At 44.7% G+C, this 19,646-nt stretch overlaps 1 protein-coding gene across 5 annotated transcripts in view; it reads left to right on the top strand.

The window, feature by feature from the left end:
- Window positions 1–19,646, top strand: part of ipo8 (importin 8) — a gene marked incomplete at its 3' end in the record, with an annotated part of 104,339 nt that overhangs the window by 1,206 nt on the left and 83,487 nt on the right. For 3 of the 5 annotated variants that reach the window (XM_084330282.1, XM_084330281.1, XM_084330280.1), the window contains exons 2-6: window positions 3,397–3,478; window positions 5,088–5,244; window positions 11,536–11,694; window positions 16,678–16,834; window positions 18,364–18,453. In XM_084330282.1, the coding sequence (XP_084186408.1) occupies window positions 3,397–3,478; window positions 5,088–5,244; window positions 11,536–11,694; window positions 16,678–16,834; window positions 18,364–18,453 (645 nt within the window). Of the gene's footprint in view, window positions 1–3,396; window positions 3,479–3,552; window positions 3,573–5,087; window positions 5,245–5,581; window positions 5,595–11,535; window positions 11,695–16,677; window positions 16,835–18,363; window positions 18,454–19,646 lie in introns of those variants that run through there. The other 2 variants (XM_084330283.1, XM_084330284.1) reach the window with 2 other exon arrangements.

Raw genomic sequence — 19,646 nt, 5'->3', positions numbered from 1 at the left:
AACCTAACAAGGCCACTGGCCACGACAACATCCCCTCCAAATTCCTCAGAGACTCAGCAGCCGCCATCACCCCAATCATCACACACATAATAAACCTCTCCATAAAACAGGGACACGTCCCCAAGGACTTCAAAATTGCTAGGGTGACCCCTCTGCACAAAAAGGGCAGCAAATTAGACCCAGGCAACTACCGCCCTGTTTCTATTCTCACCTCCATCTCGAAAGTCATGGAAAAAATAGTCTACGAACAGGTCGAAAAGTACCTAGCGGAAAAAAATCTAATCTACGAATTCCAATCTGGCTTCAGAACATCCCACTCCACTGACACATGCCTTCTCTATTTGAATGACCACATCAAACAAGAGGTGGACGCAGGCAAATACTGCGGCATGGTCATGCTGGACCTACAAAAGGCCTTTGACACGGTCAATCACTCCATTCTGATTGACAAGCTAAAAGCAATTGGTTTTGATAGTCTATCAGTGAGCTGGATGCAATCCTACCTTGAGGGGAGGGAACAGATGGTGGAGGTAAACGGTACCCTATCCCCCCCTCTCACAGTGAGCTGTGGTGTTCCACAAGGAAGCATACTAGGACCGCTACTGTTCCTAATTTATGCAAATGACATGTCGTCAGCTTGTGACTGCAACTTGTTCCTGTTTGCGGACGACTCAGCCCTGCTGGTCTCTGACAAGAACAAGTTACAGGTTGAAAAAACCCTCAGCTCGGAACTAGGCAGAATCTGCATATGGCTCGCTGATAACAAACTATCATTACACATGGGCAAAACAGAGTCCATTCTCTTCGGTTCAAATAACAAACTCAGCAAGACCGACGGCTTCTCAGTTACAGTGGGTGACAATATTGTCACAAGGAAAGATGAAATTACCTACCTGGGTTCCATCCTAGAGGCTAATCTCTCCTGTGACAAAATGGCATCCAATGTAATAAAAAAAGTCAACCAACGAACTCGATTCTTGTACCGGATCTCCTCTCTGGTAAACAAGAATACCCTGAAGACTCTGGCAGGAGCACTCATTCAGGGGTACTACGACTATGCTTGCACCTCATGGTACCAAAGCACCTCAAAGGCGCTAAAAACAAAATTACAAACATCTCAAAACAAACTGGTCAGACTACTGCTTGACCTTACTCCTAGAACCCACCTCACCCCTGCCCACTTTGACAACCTAGGATGGCTTAGAGTAGATGACAGAGTACAGCAACTTGCAATGGGCCTGGTCTACAAGATACACTACACGACCAAGGTACCCATGTACATGGCAAAATACTTCCCAAAGGTCAGTGAATACCACGATCACAACACCAGAGGGAGCTCCACAAATCATGTTAAACCCAGATTCGGCTCAAATAAGGGACTAAACACGTTTCGCAATTATGCCACATCAATGTGGAACGCCCTACCCAAAGCTGTAAAGGAATGTGGATCACTACCCACTTTCAAAACCTCTCTCAAGAGACACCTACGGGAGACTGCAATTCAACACTGGCCCCTGTAAATATCCTAACCCAACCCCCTCCAATGTACAGTCATTTACCTAGTATGGTTTTGTCAATAGTCCAATGTACAATTTTGTTTGTTTGTACAGAGTCTCCCCCCCCTCAATGTACAGTTTTGCTTGTCTATACAGTGTGCCCCCCCCCCCCCCCAACCACCTCCAATGTAAATTACCCAGTATGGTTGTCAATATCCCAGTGTACCCAACCCCCCCCACCCAACCTCCTCCAATGTACAGTTTCTACGTCAAATGTATATACTCCCTTTTCTTGACTCCTTCTGTATCACAAACAGTACTGTATTTGCAAATCTGGTATGTCATAAATGTATAGATGTAGCAGTACTGACTATCTGTATGTCATGTATGTCATATATGTCCTGATGAATTGAAAATGGGGGACCCTGGTGGAAACAAGACGAAAGTCTTTCTCTGGTCTGCATCCCCTTAACAATTGTGTGTATTGAGCTGTACTGTATTGTACCCATTCTGCAATCTGTTAATAAAGTTTTCAATCAATCAATCAATCAATCAATTTTCAATCAATCAATCAATGAGAAAGACGTTTGTCTTGTTTCCATCAGGGTCCCCCATTTTCAATTCATATAGACATTTATGACATACACAACATACATGACATTCTGTTAATCTGTTAATAAAGTTTTCAATCAATCAATTGATTGATTGATTGAAAAGTTTATTAACAGATTGCAGAATGGGTACAGTACAGTACAGCTCAATACATACAATTGTTAAGGGGATGCAGACCAGAGAAAGACTTTCGTCTTGTTTACATCAGGGTCCCCCATTTTCAATTCATCATAACATATATGACATACATGACATACAGATAGACAGTACTGCTACATCTATACATTTATGACATATCAGATTTGCAAATACAGTACTGTTTGTGATACAAAAGTGTCCAGAAAAAGAGTGTATATACATTTGGCGTAGAAACTGTACATTGGAGGAGGTTGGGTGGGTGGGGTTGGGTGGGTGGGTGAGGGGGGCTGTACATTGGAGGGGGGGGGGGGGGTTGGGTAGGGGACAAGCACACATTTTACACTGTACATTGGAATACTGACAAAGCCTTACTTGCTCATTTACTGTACAACTAGGTTAGGACATTTGTAGGGGCCAGTTTCGAATTGCAGTCTCACGTAGGTGTTTTTTGAGAGTGTTTTTGAAAGTGGGTAGTAATTCACATTCCTTTACAGCTTTAGGTAGGGTGTTCCACATTGATGTGGCATAATTGCGAAACGTGTTTAGTCCCTTGTTTGAGCCAAATCTGGGTTTTACATTATTTGTGGAGCTCCCTCTGGTGTTGTGATCGTGGTATTCACTGACCTACCAGATCTACAAATATACAGTACTGCTACATCTATAAATTTATGACATACCAGATCTACAAATATACAGTACAATATACCAACCCTTTCACAGTGGTCAAGCAGCAGAATCTGAGACAAACTCCAATAGGCTGTACGGCACTACTTTCACTACCACACTACAGAAGGTTAACCTTTCACTATCACACTACAGAAGGTTTGAACCCTTTCACTACCACACTACAGAAGATTAACCTTTCACTACCACACTACAGACGGTTAACCTTTCACTACCACACTACAGACGATTAACCTTTCACTACCACACTACAGACGGTTAACCTTTCACTACCACACTACAGAAGGTTAACCTTTCACTACCACACTACAGAAGGTTAACCTTTCACTACCACACTACAGAAGGTTAACCTTTCACTACCACACTACAGAAGGTTAACCTTTCACTACCACTCTGTCTCCCTCTCTCTCTCTCTCTCTCTCTCTCTCTCTCTCTCTCTCTCTCTCTCTCTCTCTCCCCGCTCCAGTCATACAAGATCATCAACTTCGCCCCCACGCTCCTGCAGATCATCATGTCTGAACAGGTTGAGTTCCCTGTTCGCCAGGCAGGTAAGAGACAACGTCTGAGCAGGTTGAGTTCGCTGTTGGCCAGGCAGGTAAGAGACAACGTCTGAGCAGGTTGAGTTCCCTGTTCGCCAGGCAGGTAAGAGTAGAGCCATATGAAATCTGTTTTATTATTTTCCAAATTCCATTATATTTTTTCCCAAATTCCGTTTTTTCAGTTTTAATATTTCAGAATTCTGTATTTTGCTTTTTATGCTCATTTTACCATCAGAAATAGTGTCTAATAAGTGGGAATGAATAAATGTCCACAATTTAATAAGATATAACAGCCAATTTAATGTTTTTAAGTGCTGCAACTCAGAAATACAGTTCAATTTTACACAATATCTTTCAAATAATATTGTGACAAAATATAAATGCACACAAAATATAAATACACATTTCAAGTGTAAACAATAGATACAGCTAGCTACTACTGACATTATCACAATGACAATGTCAGTAGCCTAGCTATATCTTTTATATTGTGATGAAATATAGTAATGCATAATTTAGGCACTTTTAGTTTAGTTTATTTCATTTATAAAGGACAGTGTGTACTGACAATCATTTGCATTAAACAAATGGATGGGTGCACCAGATTTAGCTAGAAGCTATCATTTCCATCTATAGTCCTATGTACTGTAACGTTACATAGCTATTTAAGTTTATTTAGTTTATAAAGGACAGTGTGCAATGACAATCGTTTGCATTAAACAAATGGATGGGTGCACCAGATTTAGCAAGAAGCTATCATTTCCATCTATAGTCCTATGTACTGTAATGTTAGCTATTTAATCACAATAGTGTCGCACGTGTTTTTGCGGGTCCAGTCCACGGAACGTTGACAGAATTAGCAAAACGCCTTATCGCCGGAGGCATAAAAGTCATTAGGATACTGCTCTGCTCTGAATTTAGGGCTTATTGCGGAATTTCTTAGCTTATTGACTATGTTAACATGAAAGCAGCCAGACGGCAGACGCTTGGACACTGCTGTGTTGTGTGTAACACGCAGCGGTCCCCGGTCATGTTTGCTTTGCACCAAACGTTTCACCCAAAAATGGAATTTCAGTCCAGATTAGGCCAAATTCTGCAATATTCGACGTTTTGCAGTTGATTCCATTTTTATTGGTCAATTCCACAATTCCGTCCGCGATTCCTTGAACGCGGATTTCATATGGCTCTAGGTAAGAGACAACGTCTGAGCAGGTTGAGTTCCCTGTTCACGTGTCATGATGATCTGATACAATAGAAAGGCTCAGCACTGTATGTAATATGTGATAAACCATTATGTTTTGAATCTTATTCAAATGACTAGCAGGACAAACACATAATGGTCTTATATTTGTTTCACATGTTGTCACAATCGGGTCCTCGTTTGAAATGTGTGTGTCTGTGTGTCTGTCTGTCTGTCTGTCTGTCTGTGTGTGTGTGTGTGTCTCTCTGTGTGTGTGTGTCTCTGTGTGTGTGTGTATCTCTGTGTGTGTGTCTCTGTGTGTGTGTCTGTGTGTGTGTCTCTGTGTGTGTGTCTCTCTGTGTCTGTGTGTGTGTCTGTGTGTGTGTCTCTGTGTGTGTGTCTCTCTGTGTGTGTCTCTCTCTGTGTGTGTGTGTGCAGCTGCCATCTACCTGAAGAACATGGTAGTGCAGTACTGGCAGGATCGCGAGCCGTCTCTGGGAGAGGTGCTGTTTCCCTTCAACATCCACGAGAACGACAGGCAGCACATCAGAGCCCACATCGTGGAGGGAATCATCCAGTGTCCCGAGTCCATACGGTCTGTAGTGCCAACCCTAACCATGTAGACCAGTGTCCCGAGTCCATACGGTCTGTAGTGCCAACCCTAACCATGTAGACCAGTGTCCCGAGTCCATACGGTCTGTAGTGCCAACCCTAACCATGTAGACCAGTGTCCCGAGTCCATACGGTCTGTAGTGCCAACCCTAACCATGTAGACCAGTGTCCCGAGTCCATACGGTCTGTAGTGCCAACCCTAACCATGTAGACCAGTGTCCCGAGTCCATACGGTCTGTAGTGCCAACCCTAACCATGTAGACCAGTGTCCCGAGTCCATACGGTCTGTAGTGCCAACCCTAACCATGTAGACCAGTGTCCCGAGTCCATACGGTCTGTAGTGCCAACCCTAACCATGTAGACCACATATAGACTATAGACCACATATAGACCACATATAGACCACATATAGACCACATACAGACTATAGACCATGATAAAATCAAATTTATTTGTAAAGCCCGCAATCACACGTTAATGTCCCCATGGGCTGCTGGACAAGTCTTCTTTAAACGAGTCAAGAAGAAACATCACAATAAATCAAGAACAAAAAAACCCACCATGAAATCCAAAACAACACTCCCAGACATACGCCAGCGAAGGTAAGGAAAAACTCACTAAAAACCTAGCAATAGGAAAAAAGCACCACAGGCAATGTGGAGGAGAGAACCCTTAGAAGGGTCGTTCAAAGGGGGATCCCCCTTCTTAGATGTCGGTGATAGTAGTGTTGCTATGGATGATCGATGGGTGGAGAATAAAACAGGCAAAATAGTTGGTATGTATGTACATTTATACAACGGCATGCAAATTTCTCGATTCTGATTGGCTGAAACAGTCATTTTACACGTCTTTATTGGCAACAATCCACGCTGCTGGCCCAGGACCCGCCCACAACCGACCCACATCACATCACTCCGCCGGATCACAAGAAGGTGGCCAATAATATTTACAAATGGATATGTTAATGGCGACTAAACGACTAAATATGAAGCGATTCTGTCAAGGGGAATGTGTTAGCCCTTTAAACAATGTTGGATGATGTAATTGATGGGTCTTGAGGCAATCTAGAACAAAAGAAAAATCGCGGTTTGATTGATAGATTAATTGATTGATTTAAATTTCTACTTCCTTCTTGCTACTGACTGCAGCGTTCTCTCTCACTGTCCGACGCTGGCGTACCCACAAACACACACACACACATACACACACACACACACACACACACACATACACACACACACGCACACACACACTGTGACACACACACACACACACACACACGCACACACACACACACACACTCCTGTCTGCAACAGCGGGGGAGTCAGACTGAGAGAGAAGCAGCGCTGTTTTAAGTGAGCATGGTCTATTGAATTGATTGATTGGTTGATTGCTAATTTTATTACTGTACCCCTGGTTTCCAACTGGTTAAGTTTAGGCTAAAAGAAATAAATAAAAAAATAGGGCGAAGAAAACGTTTTTTTCCTATGCATTCCCTTAACAATTGTGTGTATTGAGCCGTACTGTATTGTACCCATTCTGCATCTGGTAATAAAATTTTCAATCAATCATTCCAATAATACACAGTTGGATGTGTTAGTTGGTTGGATGCACTTCAAGCTGCTTCCACATGAGGCAACTTCTCTCAATCATTCCAATAATACACAGTTGGATGTGTTAGTTTGGTTGGATGCACTTCAAGCTGCTTCCACATGGAGTTGTGGGAACTACTTTTTCTGGCGGATGGTTTTTTCAATAAATCTTCGATTAATGTGTGTTTATTGTATAGAAATAAGGTTGGATGAATCTGGCAGTTGTATAAAAGCTTTACACCACGTGCAGTCGTGATTTGTGACCAATAAACCATGCCTAGGGGGGTCTAACGACCCTCGGCTGCGCCTCGGGCCTAACAACCACCCCTAGGCATGGTTTATTGGTCACAAACCACTCCTGCGTGTGATGTAATGCTTAAATAGGTGTAATAAAACACATGCAATAGCAACTGGGGTACATAAGAAAATGTTTGAAAGATTTAAATAGAATAGGGCTAAGAACAGCAACAACAAGAGAGAAAGCATAGGGAGACGAGCGCTAGTGTGAAAATAGGATAAAGGCTCAGAGCTCAAAATATCAGTCATATTCCGCTTGCACATGAGTATGTATTCCGGTCGGATCCATTTGACGTATGGGGGCGATGTAGAGAGGATCACATCAAGTTGGTCATCACCACGAGACATCCACCACCTTGGTCATCACCACGAGACATCCACCACCTTGGTCATCACCACAAGAGAGACATCCACCACCTTGGTCATCACCACGAGACATCCACCACCTTGGTCATCACCACGAGACATCCACCACCTTGGTCATCACCACAAGAGAGACATCCACCACCTTGGTCATCACCACGAGACATCCACCACCTTGGTCATCACCACGAGACATCCACCACCTTGGTCATCACCACAAGACATCCACCACCTTGGTCATCACCACGAGACATCCACCACCTTGGTCATCACCACGAGACATCCACCACCTTGGTCATCACCACGAGACATCCACCACCTTGGTCATCACCACAAGACATCCACCACCTTGGTCATCACCACGAGACATCCACCACCTTGGTCATCACAACAAGACATCCACCACCTTGGTCATCACCACAAGACATCCACCACCTTGGTCATCACCACAAGACATCCACCACCTTGGTCATCACCACGAGACATCCACCACCTTGGTCATCACCACAAGACATCCACCACCTTGGTCATCACCATGAGACATCCACCACCTTGGTCATCACCACGAGACACCACTCACAGGGAGACGAGGAGACTGGGACAGCCGTTAGACAGGTTGCGTGTTTGTGGTGGGGGCGGACATAGCAATAGATGCATGTAGTAAGATAATTTAGTTTAATTTCAGATATATTGGTTTCCATTCATGAATTGATTTTTTTTTATCCACTTTTTCTCCTTATTTTCTATTTTTCTCCCATCCCAATTTCATGTATCCAATTCTCCCCTCCCCTGTCTTGAACGTTGCTCGACTATGCCCCCCACTGGCCGGTTGTAGGGAGGATAGAAGCCTTGCGTCACGTGTTCCCTCCGGCACACGAGGAGGCAGCCTGTCACATCTTTTCGCCTGCCAGCGCGGACTCTCATTGGCGAGGTGTAACGCATGGGAGGCTCACACTACCCTCGCCACTTCCTGTCTCTGCTGTGCAGGCGTCTCCCAACCGACCTGTAGGGGTCGCTGTCCACAACGTCCAATCCCCACCCATCGACTTCCACCCGCTGACTCTGCCAAATGAGCCAGTACGACGGTCGGCCCAAGCCGAAGGCAATGCTGAGACTGGGATTCGATACCGGAGTCTCTTGCATTGGTGATGAGCGCAATCTCCGCTACGCCACCCAGCCGCCCTCAAATTGATATATTTTATACCCAGTTTAATGAACTGTAGATTGTATATTACTGTTGCACTTTACTGTTACATTTGCACTCTGGTTGGATGTCAAATCTCTTTTAGTTGTACTGCATTGGTTCTGGGTGATTTTAACAGCGCGCGTCTTAAAAAGGTGCTGCCGAATTTCTATCAGCATGTGACCTGTCCCACCAGAGGCGAGAACATATTAGACCATGTATACTCGCAATTTAAGAATGGGTACAAGTCACAGGCTCTTAGTCCATTCGGTAAAAGCGATCACGCTGCAATATTTCTTTTGCCAAAGTACAAACAAAGTCTCAAGCGAACGCCGGTGGTCTCGCGAGAGGTTAAGCGTTGGGCCGTGACGTCAGAGGAGTCACTCCAAGCTGTACTGGGAAGTACAGACTGGAGTGTATTCCGTGATAACACAGCCAATATTAACGAATACACCGAAACGGTGATTGACTATGTCTGTACTCAGGTAGAAGAAACAATCCCCTCCACCAAAATTAAAATCTACCCAAATCAAAAGCCCTGGGTAGACAAATCCGTCCGTGAGGCTCTGAAAGTACGCACATCAGCATACAACACCGGGCTGGTGACAGGCAACATGGAAGAACACAAGATGGCAAGATACAATGTCAGGAGAGCAGTAATAGGGGCAAAACGGCGTTACAGGGATAAAGTTGAACTTCAGTTTGAACAGGCTGACTCTAGAGGCATGTGGCAGGGCCTCAGAACAATGACAGACTACAAAGGAACCCCCCTCAAACTGAACAGTGACATCTCCTTAGCAAATGATCTCAATTCCTTCTATGCGAGGTTTGAGGCTGTGAATAACAACACCAGCCTACAAACCACGGCAATGGGGGGGGGGGGTCTGCTGATGGAGACTCAGTGTTCAGGGTAACAGAGCATGAGGTGAGACGGATCTTTAAAAAAGTGAATATCAGGAAGGCAGCAGGACCGGACGGCATCCCCGGCCGCGTCCTAAAAGTCTGTGCCGACCAACTGGCCCCGGTATTCACTGACATCTTCAACCTGTCCTTGGAACAGGCTGTCATCCCCACCTGTCTGAAGAAGTCCACCATCATCCCTGTACCCAAAAAATCTACGCCCGCTTGCCTCAACGACTACCGCCCTGTAGCCCTCACCTCCATAGCCATGAAGTGCTTTGAGAAGCTAGTGAAGGGCTACATCTGTTCCTCCCTCCCCATCAACCTGGACCCTCTGCAATTTGCATATCGCCCCAACAGGTCCACGGAGGACGCCATAGCCCATGTGCTGCACACAGCAGCATCACATCTGGACAAGAGGCAGGGGAACTATGTGAGAATGCTGTTCATCGACTACAGCTCAGCATTCAATACCATAGTCCCCTCCAAACTCATAGCCAAGCTCAGGGACCTGGGCTTGAACTATGACCTGTGCCAGTGGGTCTTGGACTTCCTGACGGGCAGACCCCAGGTGGTAAGAGCCGGCAACTGCACCTCCTCATCCATCACGCTCAACATAGGGGCCCCCCAGGGCTGTGTTCTGAGCCCCCTCCTCTACTCCCTGTACACACATGACTGCGTAGCACAGCGGAACAACAACACCATCATCAAATTTGCTGATGACACAGTAGTGGTGGGCCTGATCTCTGCCAACGACGAAAGGGCCTACCTGGAAGAGGTAGAGAACCTGTCACAGTGGTGTCAGGAGAACTGCCTCTCCCTGAACGTCAGCAAAACAAAAGAGATGATTGTGGACTTCAGGAGGTCGGGGGTCAAGGACTACAGCCCCCTCAGCATCGACGGGGCACCGGTTGAGAGAGTGAACAGTTTCAAGTACCTCGGAGCCCACATATCCGAGGACTTGACATGGACCACACACATTGACAGTGTTGTGAAGAAGGCACGACAACGCCTCTACTTCCTCAGGCGCCTAAGGAAGTTCCAAGTCAGTCAGAAGATCCTTAGGAACTTCTACTCATGTACAATAGAGAGCATCCTGACCGGCAACATCACCTCCTGGTTTGGGAATAGCACTGCACAAGACCGTAGCAGACTACAAAGAGTGACACGTTCAGCCGAACGCACAATTGGAGGGGGGCTTCCCACCCTCCAGAACATTTACATCAAGCGGTGCAAGGGGAAGGCTAAGAGAATTATTAAGGACTCGAGCCACCCGAACAACTGCCTCTTTGAACTGCTGCGGTCAGGCAAGCGATACCGGAGTCTTAAGGCGAGCACAGAAAGACTCAGAAGAAGCTTCTATCCCCAGGCCATCAGGCTGCTAAACGAACAATAATCGCTAAACGAACAATAATCACTATGCAACAACCATCAAATGCACACAGCACACACACCCACACGCACACACTCACTCAAACAAACAACACACTGCAGCACCCACTCTCCACACTTTAGATCACACAAACACACTTACACTTTATATTTATTGATAAAGGATTTGCACTACAACTCGTACACCTACTGTGAATTGTACCTAAATTGCACCTCGTCCCATTTCTCCATTTCTGCCTTGCACTATATAGTATTGTATATTAGTACACTGCACAGTATTGTATATTGTATGGTAACTACGTCTATTCTGCATCGAACATTGTACATATGTCTAAACTGAACACTGTGACCTCTTTTTTTACTTCTAATTTTACTATGTTTTTATTTCATACTTATCTTGTCTTGCACAGTCTCTGGAGCGCAACAGTAAGAAGCATTTTGTACAAAAGTATTCTGTACTTCTGTATGACAACTATTAAAGAAACTTGAACTTGAAACTTGAACTTGATGACAATACTTTTGAATCTGATCTCATCTGTCTCCCCAGGGCTCAGCTAACCATGTGTCTGCGCGCCGTCATAAAGCACGACTTCCCCGGTCGCTGGACCGGCATCGTGGATAAGATCGGCCTGTACCTGCAGTCCCAGAGCAGTGGCAGCTGGTACGGAAGCCTGCTGGCCCTCTACCAGCTGGTCAAGACCTACGAGTGAGTCCCACATCACTCCTGAGTCCCACATCACTCCTGAGTCCCACATCACTCCTCTGAGTCCCACATCACTCCTCTGAGTCCCACGTCACTCCCCTGAGTCCCACGTCACTCCTCTGAGTCCCACGTCACTCCTCTGAGTCCCACATCACTCCTCTGAGTCCCACATCACTCCTCTGAGTCCCACATCACTCCTCTGAGTCCCACGTCACTCCTCTGAGTCCCACGTCACTCCTGAGTCCCACATCACTCCTCTGAGTCCCACATCACTCCTCTGAGTCCCACATCACTCCTCTGAGTCCCACGTCACTCCTCTGAGTCCCACGTCACTCCTCTGAGTCCCACATCACTTCTCTGAGTCCCACGTCACTCCTCTGAGTCCCACATCACTCCTCTGAGTCCCACATCACTCCTCTGAGTCCCACATCACTCCTCTGAGTCCCACATCACTCCTCTGAGTCCCACATCACTCCTCTGAGTCCCACATCACTCCTGAGTCCCACATCACTCCTGAGCAGTGTTGGGCAAGTTACTTTTAAAAAGTAACTAGTTACAGTTACTAGTTACTTCTTCCAAAAAGTAACTAAATTACTTACTCAGTTACAAATTATAAAAGTAACTAGTTACTTCAGAAAGTAACTATTGCGTTACTTTCAATATATATATTTTTTACATAAACAACATACACAAATCTAAACTATTTTAATGTTGCTGTGGGACAAAGTGAGACTAGCCTCCAATCAAATGCCATGTATGTAGATATTATAATTACTATGTTTATATATTAGTGGATCATACAAATACAATAGATGTTTTGGAACTTTTGATATGTATTGCCCCTCAACAGGCCACAACTGGGCAACATTAAATTATGCTTGTTAAGCACTATACCAAAAATAAATAACAAATATATACTGATTGATTGAACATTTTAATTAACAGATTGCAGAATGGGTACAGCACTACGGCTCAATACACACTTTTTAATTTTTTTTTTTTTATCCACTTTTTCTCCCATTTTCTATTTTCTCCCATCCCAATTTCGTATCATCCAATTCAACCCTCCCCTGTCACGGACGCTGTTTCTTGCCTCCCACAAGCCGGCTGCAATGTGGACTAAGTCATACATAGCACAAGTCCCCTCCGGTACTTGAGGTAACAGCAGTCGCATCTTTTCACCTGCGCAGCTCGATCTCTCAGTGGCGAGGAGTAACGCGTGGGAGGCTCACGCTGCCCCCGACACTTCCTGATTCTACTGCGCAGGCGCACCAACCGACCTGTAGGAGTCGCTGTCCACAACGCCCGATCCCCACCCATCAGTTTCCCACCCCCTAATACGGCCAATGTGTATTAGTATGGACGACCAGCTAAACTGAAAGCAATGTGGAGCGCTGGGATCGAACAGGCGATCCCAGCGTCTCCGCATTCGTGCCGAGCGCCTTGCCCACTATGCCACGTAGCCGCCAATACACACAATTGTTAAGGGGATGCAGATCGGAGAAAGACTTTCGTCTTGTTTACATCAGGGTCCCCCATTTTCAATTCATGACATACACAACATACAGATATAAGAATCTAATCGAATCATTCTAAACCAATCTAATCATGACATTTAAGACATGCATGACATACAGATATATATCTCTGCGCACCAGACTGTGCTATTAAACCAGGAAGTGCAGCACTATGTTGAGCCCATAGATATATACTGTATGGTTGAGCCTGTCAGCAGTAGAGCCACTACTGCCCTGCGCTGCAACACAAGAGTGAACCGCGGTCTCACGCTGACTGCTCGCTTATTATGTTGTTCCGTTGGATTCGTTTTAGATTATTTGGGCTCAAACCGTACACTACACAGACCCGCGGTCTCCGCTGACTGAATCGCTTGTGTTGTGGCTCAGACTCTGGATGCGTTAGACCCGCCCACCTCTACCTTTGATTGGCTTACCATGACATTTTACTCAGCCTCAGCCAATCGTCACTCGTCAGCATGTATCCGCTTGACTCGCGCACTGCCCACTAAACAAGGAAGAACATAATATTGCCTCTCAGCGCAGATATCTGTCTGATGAAAGAAACAGGTTAATTCATAGTAACGCGCCGGATTTATTTGCAGTAACGGTAACAGCGTTATTGAGATTGGAAGAGTAATCCGTTAGATTACTCGTTACTGAAAAAACTAACGCCGTTAGTAACGTTGTTACTTATAGCGCCGTTATTCCCATCACTGCTCCTGAGTCCCACATCACTCCTCTGAGTCCCACATCACTCCTCTGAGTCCCACGTCACTCCTCTGAGTCCCACGTCACTCCTCTGAGTCCCACATCACTCCTCTGAGTCCCACATCACTCCTCTGAGTCCCACATCACTCCTCTGAGTAGGGGTGGACGGTATAAACGGTATACGGTATAAACGGTATGAATTTGCTCTACGGTATGGATTTTCACTATACCGTGTAACCGGTAGGGCAGCTCTAAAATAGCAATGACGTCATGTAACCACAGCACGACTATTTCAATCGCATTTGCCCCTAAAAATAGATCGAATTAGTCATAGATAATAGATATGTGCAAACTGGAAACAGTTATTTAGGAGGCTTCGCGCAGTGGGCGCACTGGGCGTGTCAACACGCAATTGTCATTTCATAATAAACACATATCACCGCGGCGCACAGCAAGTTTCAATTAAAGTTCCTGGCATTTTTAACCAGTGGAGAAAGGTAAGAGATCTTACCTATCGTTTTTCTTATATGAATTATTCTACGTTAATAAAACATACCTGGTGATCAACTACAGTTTGCTGTAAACATTATGATATGTGTGTAGTGTTATGATAACGACGGGAGGACCGAGGACGGCTGCTGCAGCAGTGGATTTGCGAAATAGCATGCAGCTGCAGAGCCGCAGAGCCAGTGGCTCTTTCAGGTCTGGTCACAGGCCCGCTCAACAGCGCCCCCCCACCAAACGGCTGAACGACCTGAAAGAGCCACTGGCTCTGCGGCTCTGCAGCTACATATGCTTCTAGCAAAATCCAGCCCTGCTGTTTGCAATGGGAGCAGCACGGAGTCTCGACTCGGGACTTATTTTATTTGGAATATAATGACTTTATACGCAAAAGTAGCCTAGTTTTAAGTTAAAATATTATAAATCTACATGCCTTGAGGATGTCATTCTTTATATAGCCTGCCTATCAGGCAAAAAAAATTATTCTAACGGAAACACTGATACCGTGATATATACCGTTACCGTCTATGCTTCAAATTATACCGTGATATAAATTTTAGACCATACCGTCCACCCCTACCTCTGAGTCCCACATCACTCCTCTGAGTCCCACATCACTCCTCTGAGTCCCACGTCACTCCTCTGAGTCCCACATCACTCCTGAGTCCCACATCACTCCTCTGAGTCCCACATCACTCCTCTGAGTCCCACGTCACTCCTGAGTCCCACATCACTCCTCTGAGTCCCACATCACTCCTCTGAGTCCCACATCACTCCTCTGAGTCCCACATCACTCCTCTGAGTCCCACATCACTCCTGACGCACCACGTCACTCCTGTTGTTGGTACCAGCCCTAGCTGCTTCATGTTGGTACCAGCCCCTAGCTGCTTCATGTTGGTACCAGCCCCTAGCTGCTTCATGTTGGTACCAGCCCTAGCTGCTTCATGTTGGTACCAGCCCCTAGCTGCTTCATGTTGGTACCAGCCCCTAGCTGCTTCATGTTGGTACCAGCCCTAGCTGCTTCATGTTGGTACCAGCCCCAGCACCTAGCTGCTTCATGTTGGTACCAGCCCCAGCCCCTAGCTGCTTCATGTTGGTACCAGCCCCTAGCTGCTTCATGTTGGTACCAGCCCCAGCCGCGTCTATATTAAAGGCAGCCCAAGAGTGCTTCCACATTGGCATTTTGCGCTCTGATTGGCCGAGCGCGCGCATGCGCATGATCCGCGACGCGCTCCTCTAGCCAGGAATCGAAACTCCGTTTAAGCTCCAGAGAGCGAGGCTGAAAATCCGCAGTTCTTGCCCCACTGATGGTAGCTGAATCCCGCATCTGAGTTTTCTGATGAATACCCCCAAAATATGGAGGTCCCGAACGCAATTAAGTATTGATTACGCCGTAACGAACCATTAAAAAAATATACCGTTAACTGGAGTATGTTGTTTCTTTACATATTATGTTGGATTAGAGAATTGGTTTGTCATGACAATCCAATAAAAAATTGCGATTTACCCGGTGGTACAATGAACGGTGGGGCTGGGCTGGGGCGCGCGGTGCTCCCAGGCGGCGGCGGTTGACCGATGGCGATGCCGAGGACGAGCGCGACCAACCGTTTTTGGTGCGCCAAAACTGCGCAGGGAAAAAAATAAATAAAAAAAAACGACAAGAGATATGTAATGTTAATTACCTGAAATTATTCCGTTTTTGGGGGGGGGGGGGGAACCCTGCATATATCGGTATCTGTTGATATCGGTATTGGAAATTAAGAGTTGGACAATATCGGTATATCGGTATCGGTAAAAAAGCCAATATCGAACATCCCTAGTTAATACCAAAGTATGGTGAAAATTTCACTTGAATGGCCACATTGGAAATATATTTATGGGACAAAATGCTTATGTGTTCAATACTTATTTCCAAAAAATGGAGTAGGGACTGACTTTTTTTTTTTTTTTTTTACTTTATTTTTTAGCGTTTATCGCTTTTTCTGGTCAAGCATGACCGACAGAAACAGGTTGAAATGGGATGTAGAGCAGGGGAAGACATTCTGAGAAATGACGGCGGGTCCGGGAATCGAACTCGTGTCCCCCAGATCCGTGACGAGCACGGTTTTCCCCGACGCAGAAATAGCGCCGAGATATGCGGTGAGCTACGGGAGCTCCCGGGACTGACTATTTTTATATGCACAAGTTGTATAACTCTCTCTCTCTCTCTCTCTCTCTCTCTCTCTCTCTCTCTCTCTCTCTCTCTCTCTCTCTCTCTCAGGTATAAGAAGGCAGATGAACGGCAGCCCCTGCTGGCAGCCATGCAGATCTTCCTGCCCCGCATGCAGCACCTCCTCACGCAGCTCCTGGCTGACGCCACCATCTTCTCTGTCCTCATCCAGAAACAGATCCTCAAGATCTTCCACGCCCTCGTACAGGTGTGTGTGTGTTCTGATCCATTGCTTTTCCAGAGACCAATGCCTTTTATTGAGATAAGTAATCTTGAGAGATCTAACATCGTTCTGTGTTGAAAATGGAGCAAGTCACTTTGCTTTGATTTCTGACACGTTGCACGTTTCTTGGTTTCAGATTTTAGTATTGGGGAAATTCTCAGATACTGATATCCTGTATAGGGATGTTCGATATTGGCTTTTTTACCGATACCGATATACCGATATTGTCCAACTCTTAATTTCCGATACCGATATCAACCGATACCGATATATGCAGGGTTTCCCCCCAAAAAAAACGGAATAATTTCAGGTAATTAACATTACATATCTCTTGTTGTGGAATTAACACAACATTATGCATACTTTTGACAACAAATTAAATGAGAATGTGTTCTTACTTGCTTGCCTGTGTAAATACAGCTTGAATAAATGCTAAAAAAAAAAATTGTAAACCGATACCGATATTTTCCGATATTACATTTTAATGCCGATATCGGCCGATAATATCGGACATCCCTAATCCTGTATCTATCTATCTGTATATATTATAAATGCAAATATCATATCATATCTGTATCTATTAGGGATGTCCGATATTATCGGCCGATATCGGCATTAAAATGTGATATCGGAAAATATCGGTATCGGTTTACAATTTTTTCTTTTTCTTTTTTTTTTTATATTTCTATAACCTTTATTTACCCAGGCAAGCAAGTAAGAACAAATTCTGATTTTATTTATTGTCAAAAGTATGCATAATGTGTTAATTCCACAACAAGAGATATGTAATGTTAATTACCTGAAATTATAAAAAAAAATTGGGGGCGGGGGGAACCCTGCATATATCGATATCGGTTGATATCGGTATTGGAAATTAAGAGTTGGACAATATCGGTATATCGGTATCGGTAAAAAAGCCAATATCGAGCATCCCTAGTATCTATCTGTATCTATCTGTTTCTGTTTCAGTATCTGTATCTATCTGTATCTGTATTGGTATCCATATCCTTCAGTCTCACTATGCCTTTTCTTTTTGCTAATATGGCCATGAAATTGGTATTACATTTAGCTCTAAGTGGTATTAAAAAGGTCTTAAAAAGTTATAAATGTAACTGCTAGAGGCTGCTGTTTGATTACAGATTCTAGTTGTCAGCTTATCGTAATGGATGATTGCGCTACATGTAACCAACTAACATGAACTCGGGGTGTAACCTGCTTGTTCCCTGCCTCTCCAGCTGATCAATAACCTGCTTGTTCCCTGCCTCTCCAGCTGATCAATAACCTGCTTGTTCCCTGCCTCTCCAGCTGATCAATAACCTGCTTGTTCCCTGCCTCTCCAGCTGATCAATAACCTGCTTGTTCCTCTGCAGTATTCCCTGCCTCTCCAGCTGATCAATAACCTGCTTGTTCCTCTGCAGTATTCCCTGCCTCTCCAGCTGATCAATAACCTGCTTGTTCCTCTGCAGTATTCCCTGCCTCTCCAGCTGATCAATAACCTGCTTGTTCCTCTGCAGTATTCCCTGCCTCTCCAGCTGATCAATAACACACTGATGACCCAGTGGATGGAGCTGCTCCGAGCCGTGATGGACAGAGACATCCCTCCTGTAAGACACACACACACACACACACACACACACACACACACACACACACACACACACACACACATATATATACAGTACACACACACACATATATATTATACAGTATACACGCACACGCACATATATATACAGTACACACACACATATATATACAGTATACACACACACACATATATATACAGTACACACACACACACACACACACATATATATATATATACAGTACACACACACACACACACACACACATATATAGTACACACACACACACACACACACACAGACACGCATATATACAGTACACACACATATATATATACAGTACACACACATATATATATATACAGTACACACACAAACACACACATGCCCGACTAGTTATAGTTGAAAGTGGGGGTGCAAGATTATTAAGTGACAGGCAGATTTTTTATTTATTTAATGAACACCTGTACGTGCAATTTCCTGCAATATAGAGCCTTCAATCTTGACCAATAAAGCTGCTCTTTTCACTATAAAACTCAGTTTATATTGCAGTATGATAGCCAATTACTATAATAATAATAATAATAATAATATATTAATATATATACTGTATATATACTGTATATTGATTTTTCGCTCTTTTATTTGTATTAAATCAATCTCCTCAAATAGGCCAAGTTTTTAATAAGAGAAAAAATATCTATTTCCATTACCTGTAACACTTGTGTCTCTTTCTCTCCTTCTCTGCCTCCTCCCTGAGTCTGCACAGTCACCATATCATTCTACATTAAGGAGAGCAATACACTTATGAATACACTGAACTGGTTTGAATACACAATCTTTATGCTACTCTGTAAAGAAAGGAGAGAGGGGGGGATATATGATCCAAGTATTTGTGCCTTAATTTGTTATGTTATCCTACACTTTAAGCTGACTGTCTGATATTTCCATTACCTGTAACTCTTGTGTCTCTTTCTCTTCTTCCTGAGTCTGCACAGTCACCATATCATTCTACATTAAGGACACAGGATAGGGGAAAAAGGGGAGGAGAATGTCTTTACAAGAGAGAGTTGGGGAATCATTATATTATTCCACAGGGCACTCAGCCTATGCAGCAGCATGCGCCACTGACTGCTGGGGGAGGGACCATGGGAGGCACTGGATCAAACCATTAAAATGTGGGGGGCAGGGGGGTCACAATCTTTGGAAAC

The sequence above is a fragment of the Notolepis coatsorum genome (genome assembly GCF_963971535.1).
Source record: "Notolepis coatsorum genome assembly, chromosome: 15".
Taxonomy (NCBI): Eukaryota; Metazoa; Chordata; class Actinopteri; order Aulopiformes; family Paralepididae; genus Notolepis; species Notolepis coatsorum.
Note: the sequence above shows the minus strand (reverse complement) of the source record. Positions and strands in the feature narration are given on the sequence as shown.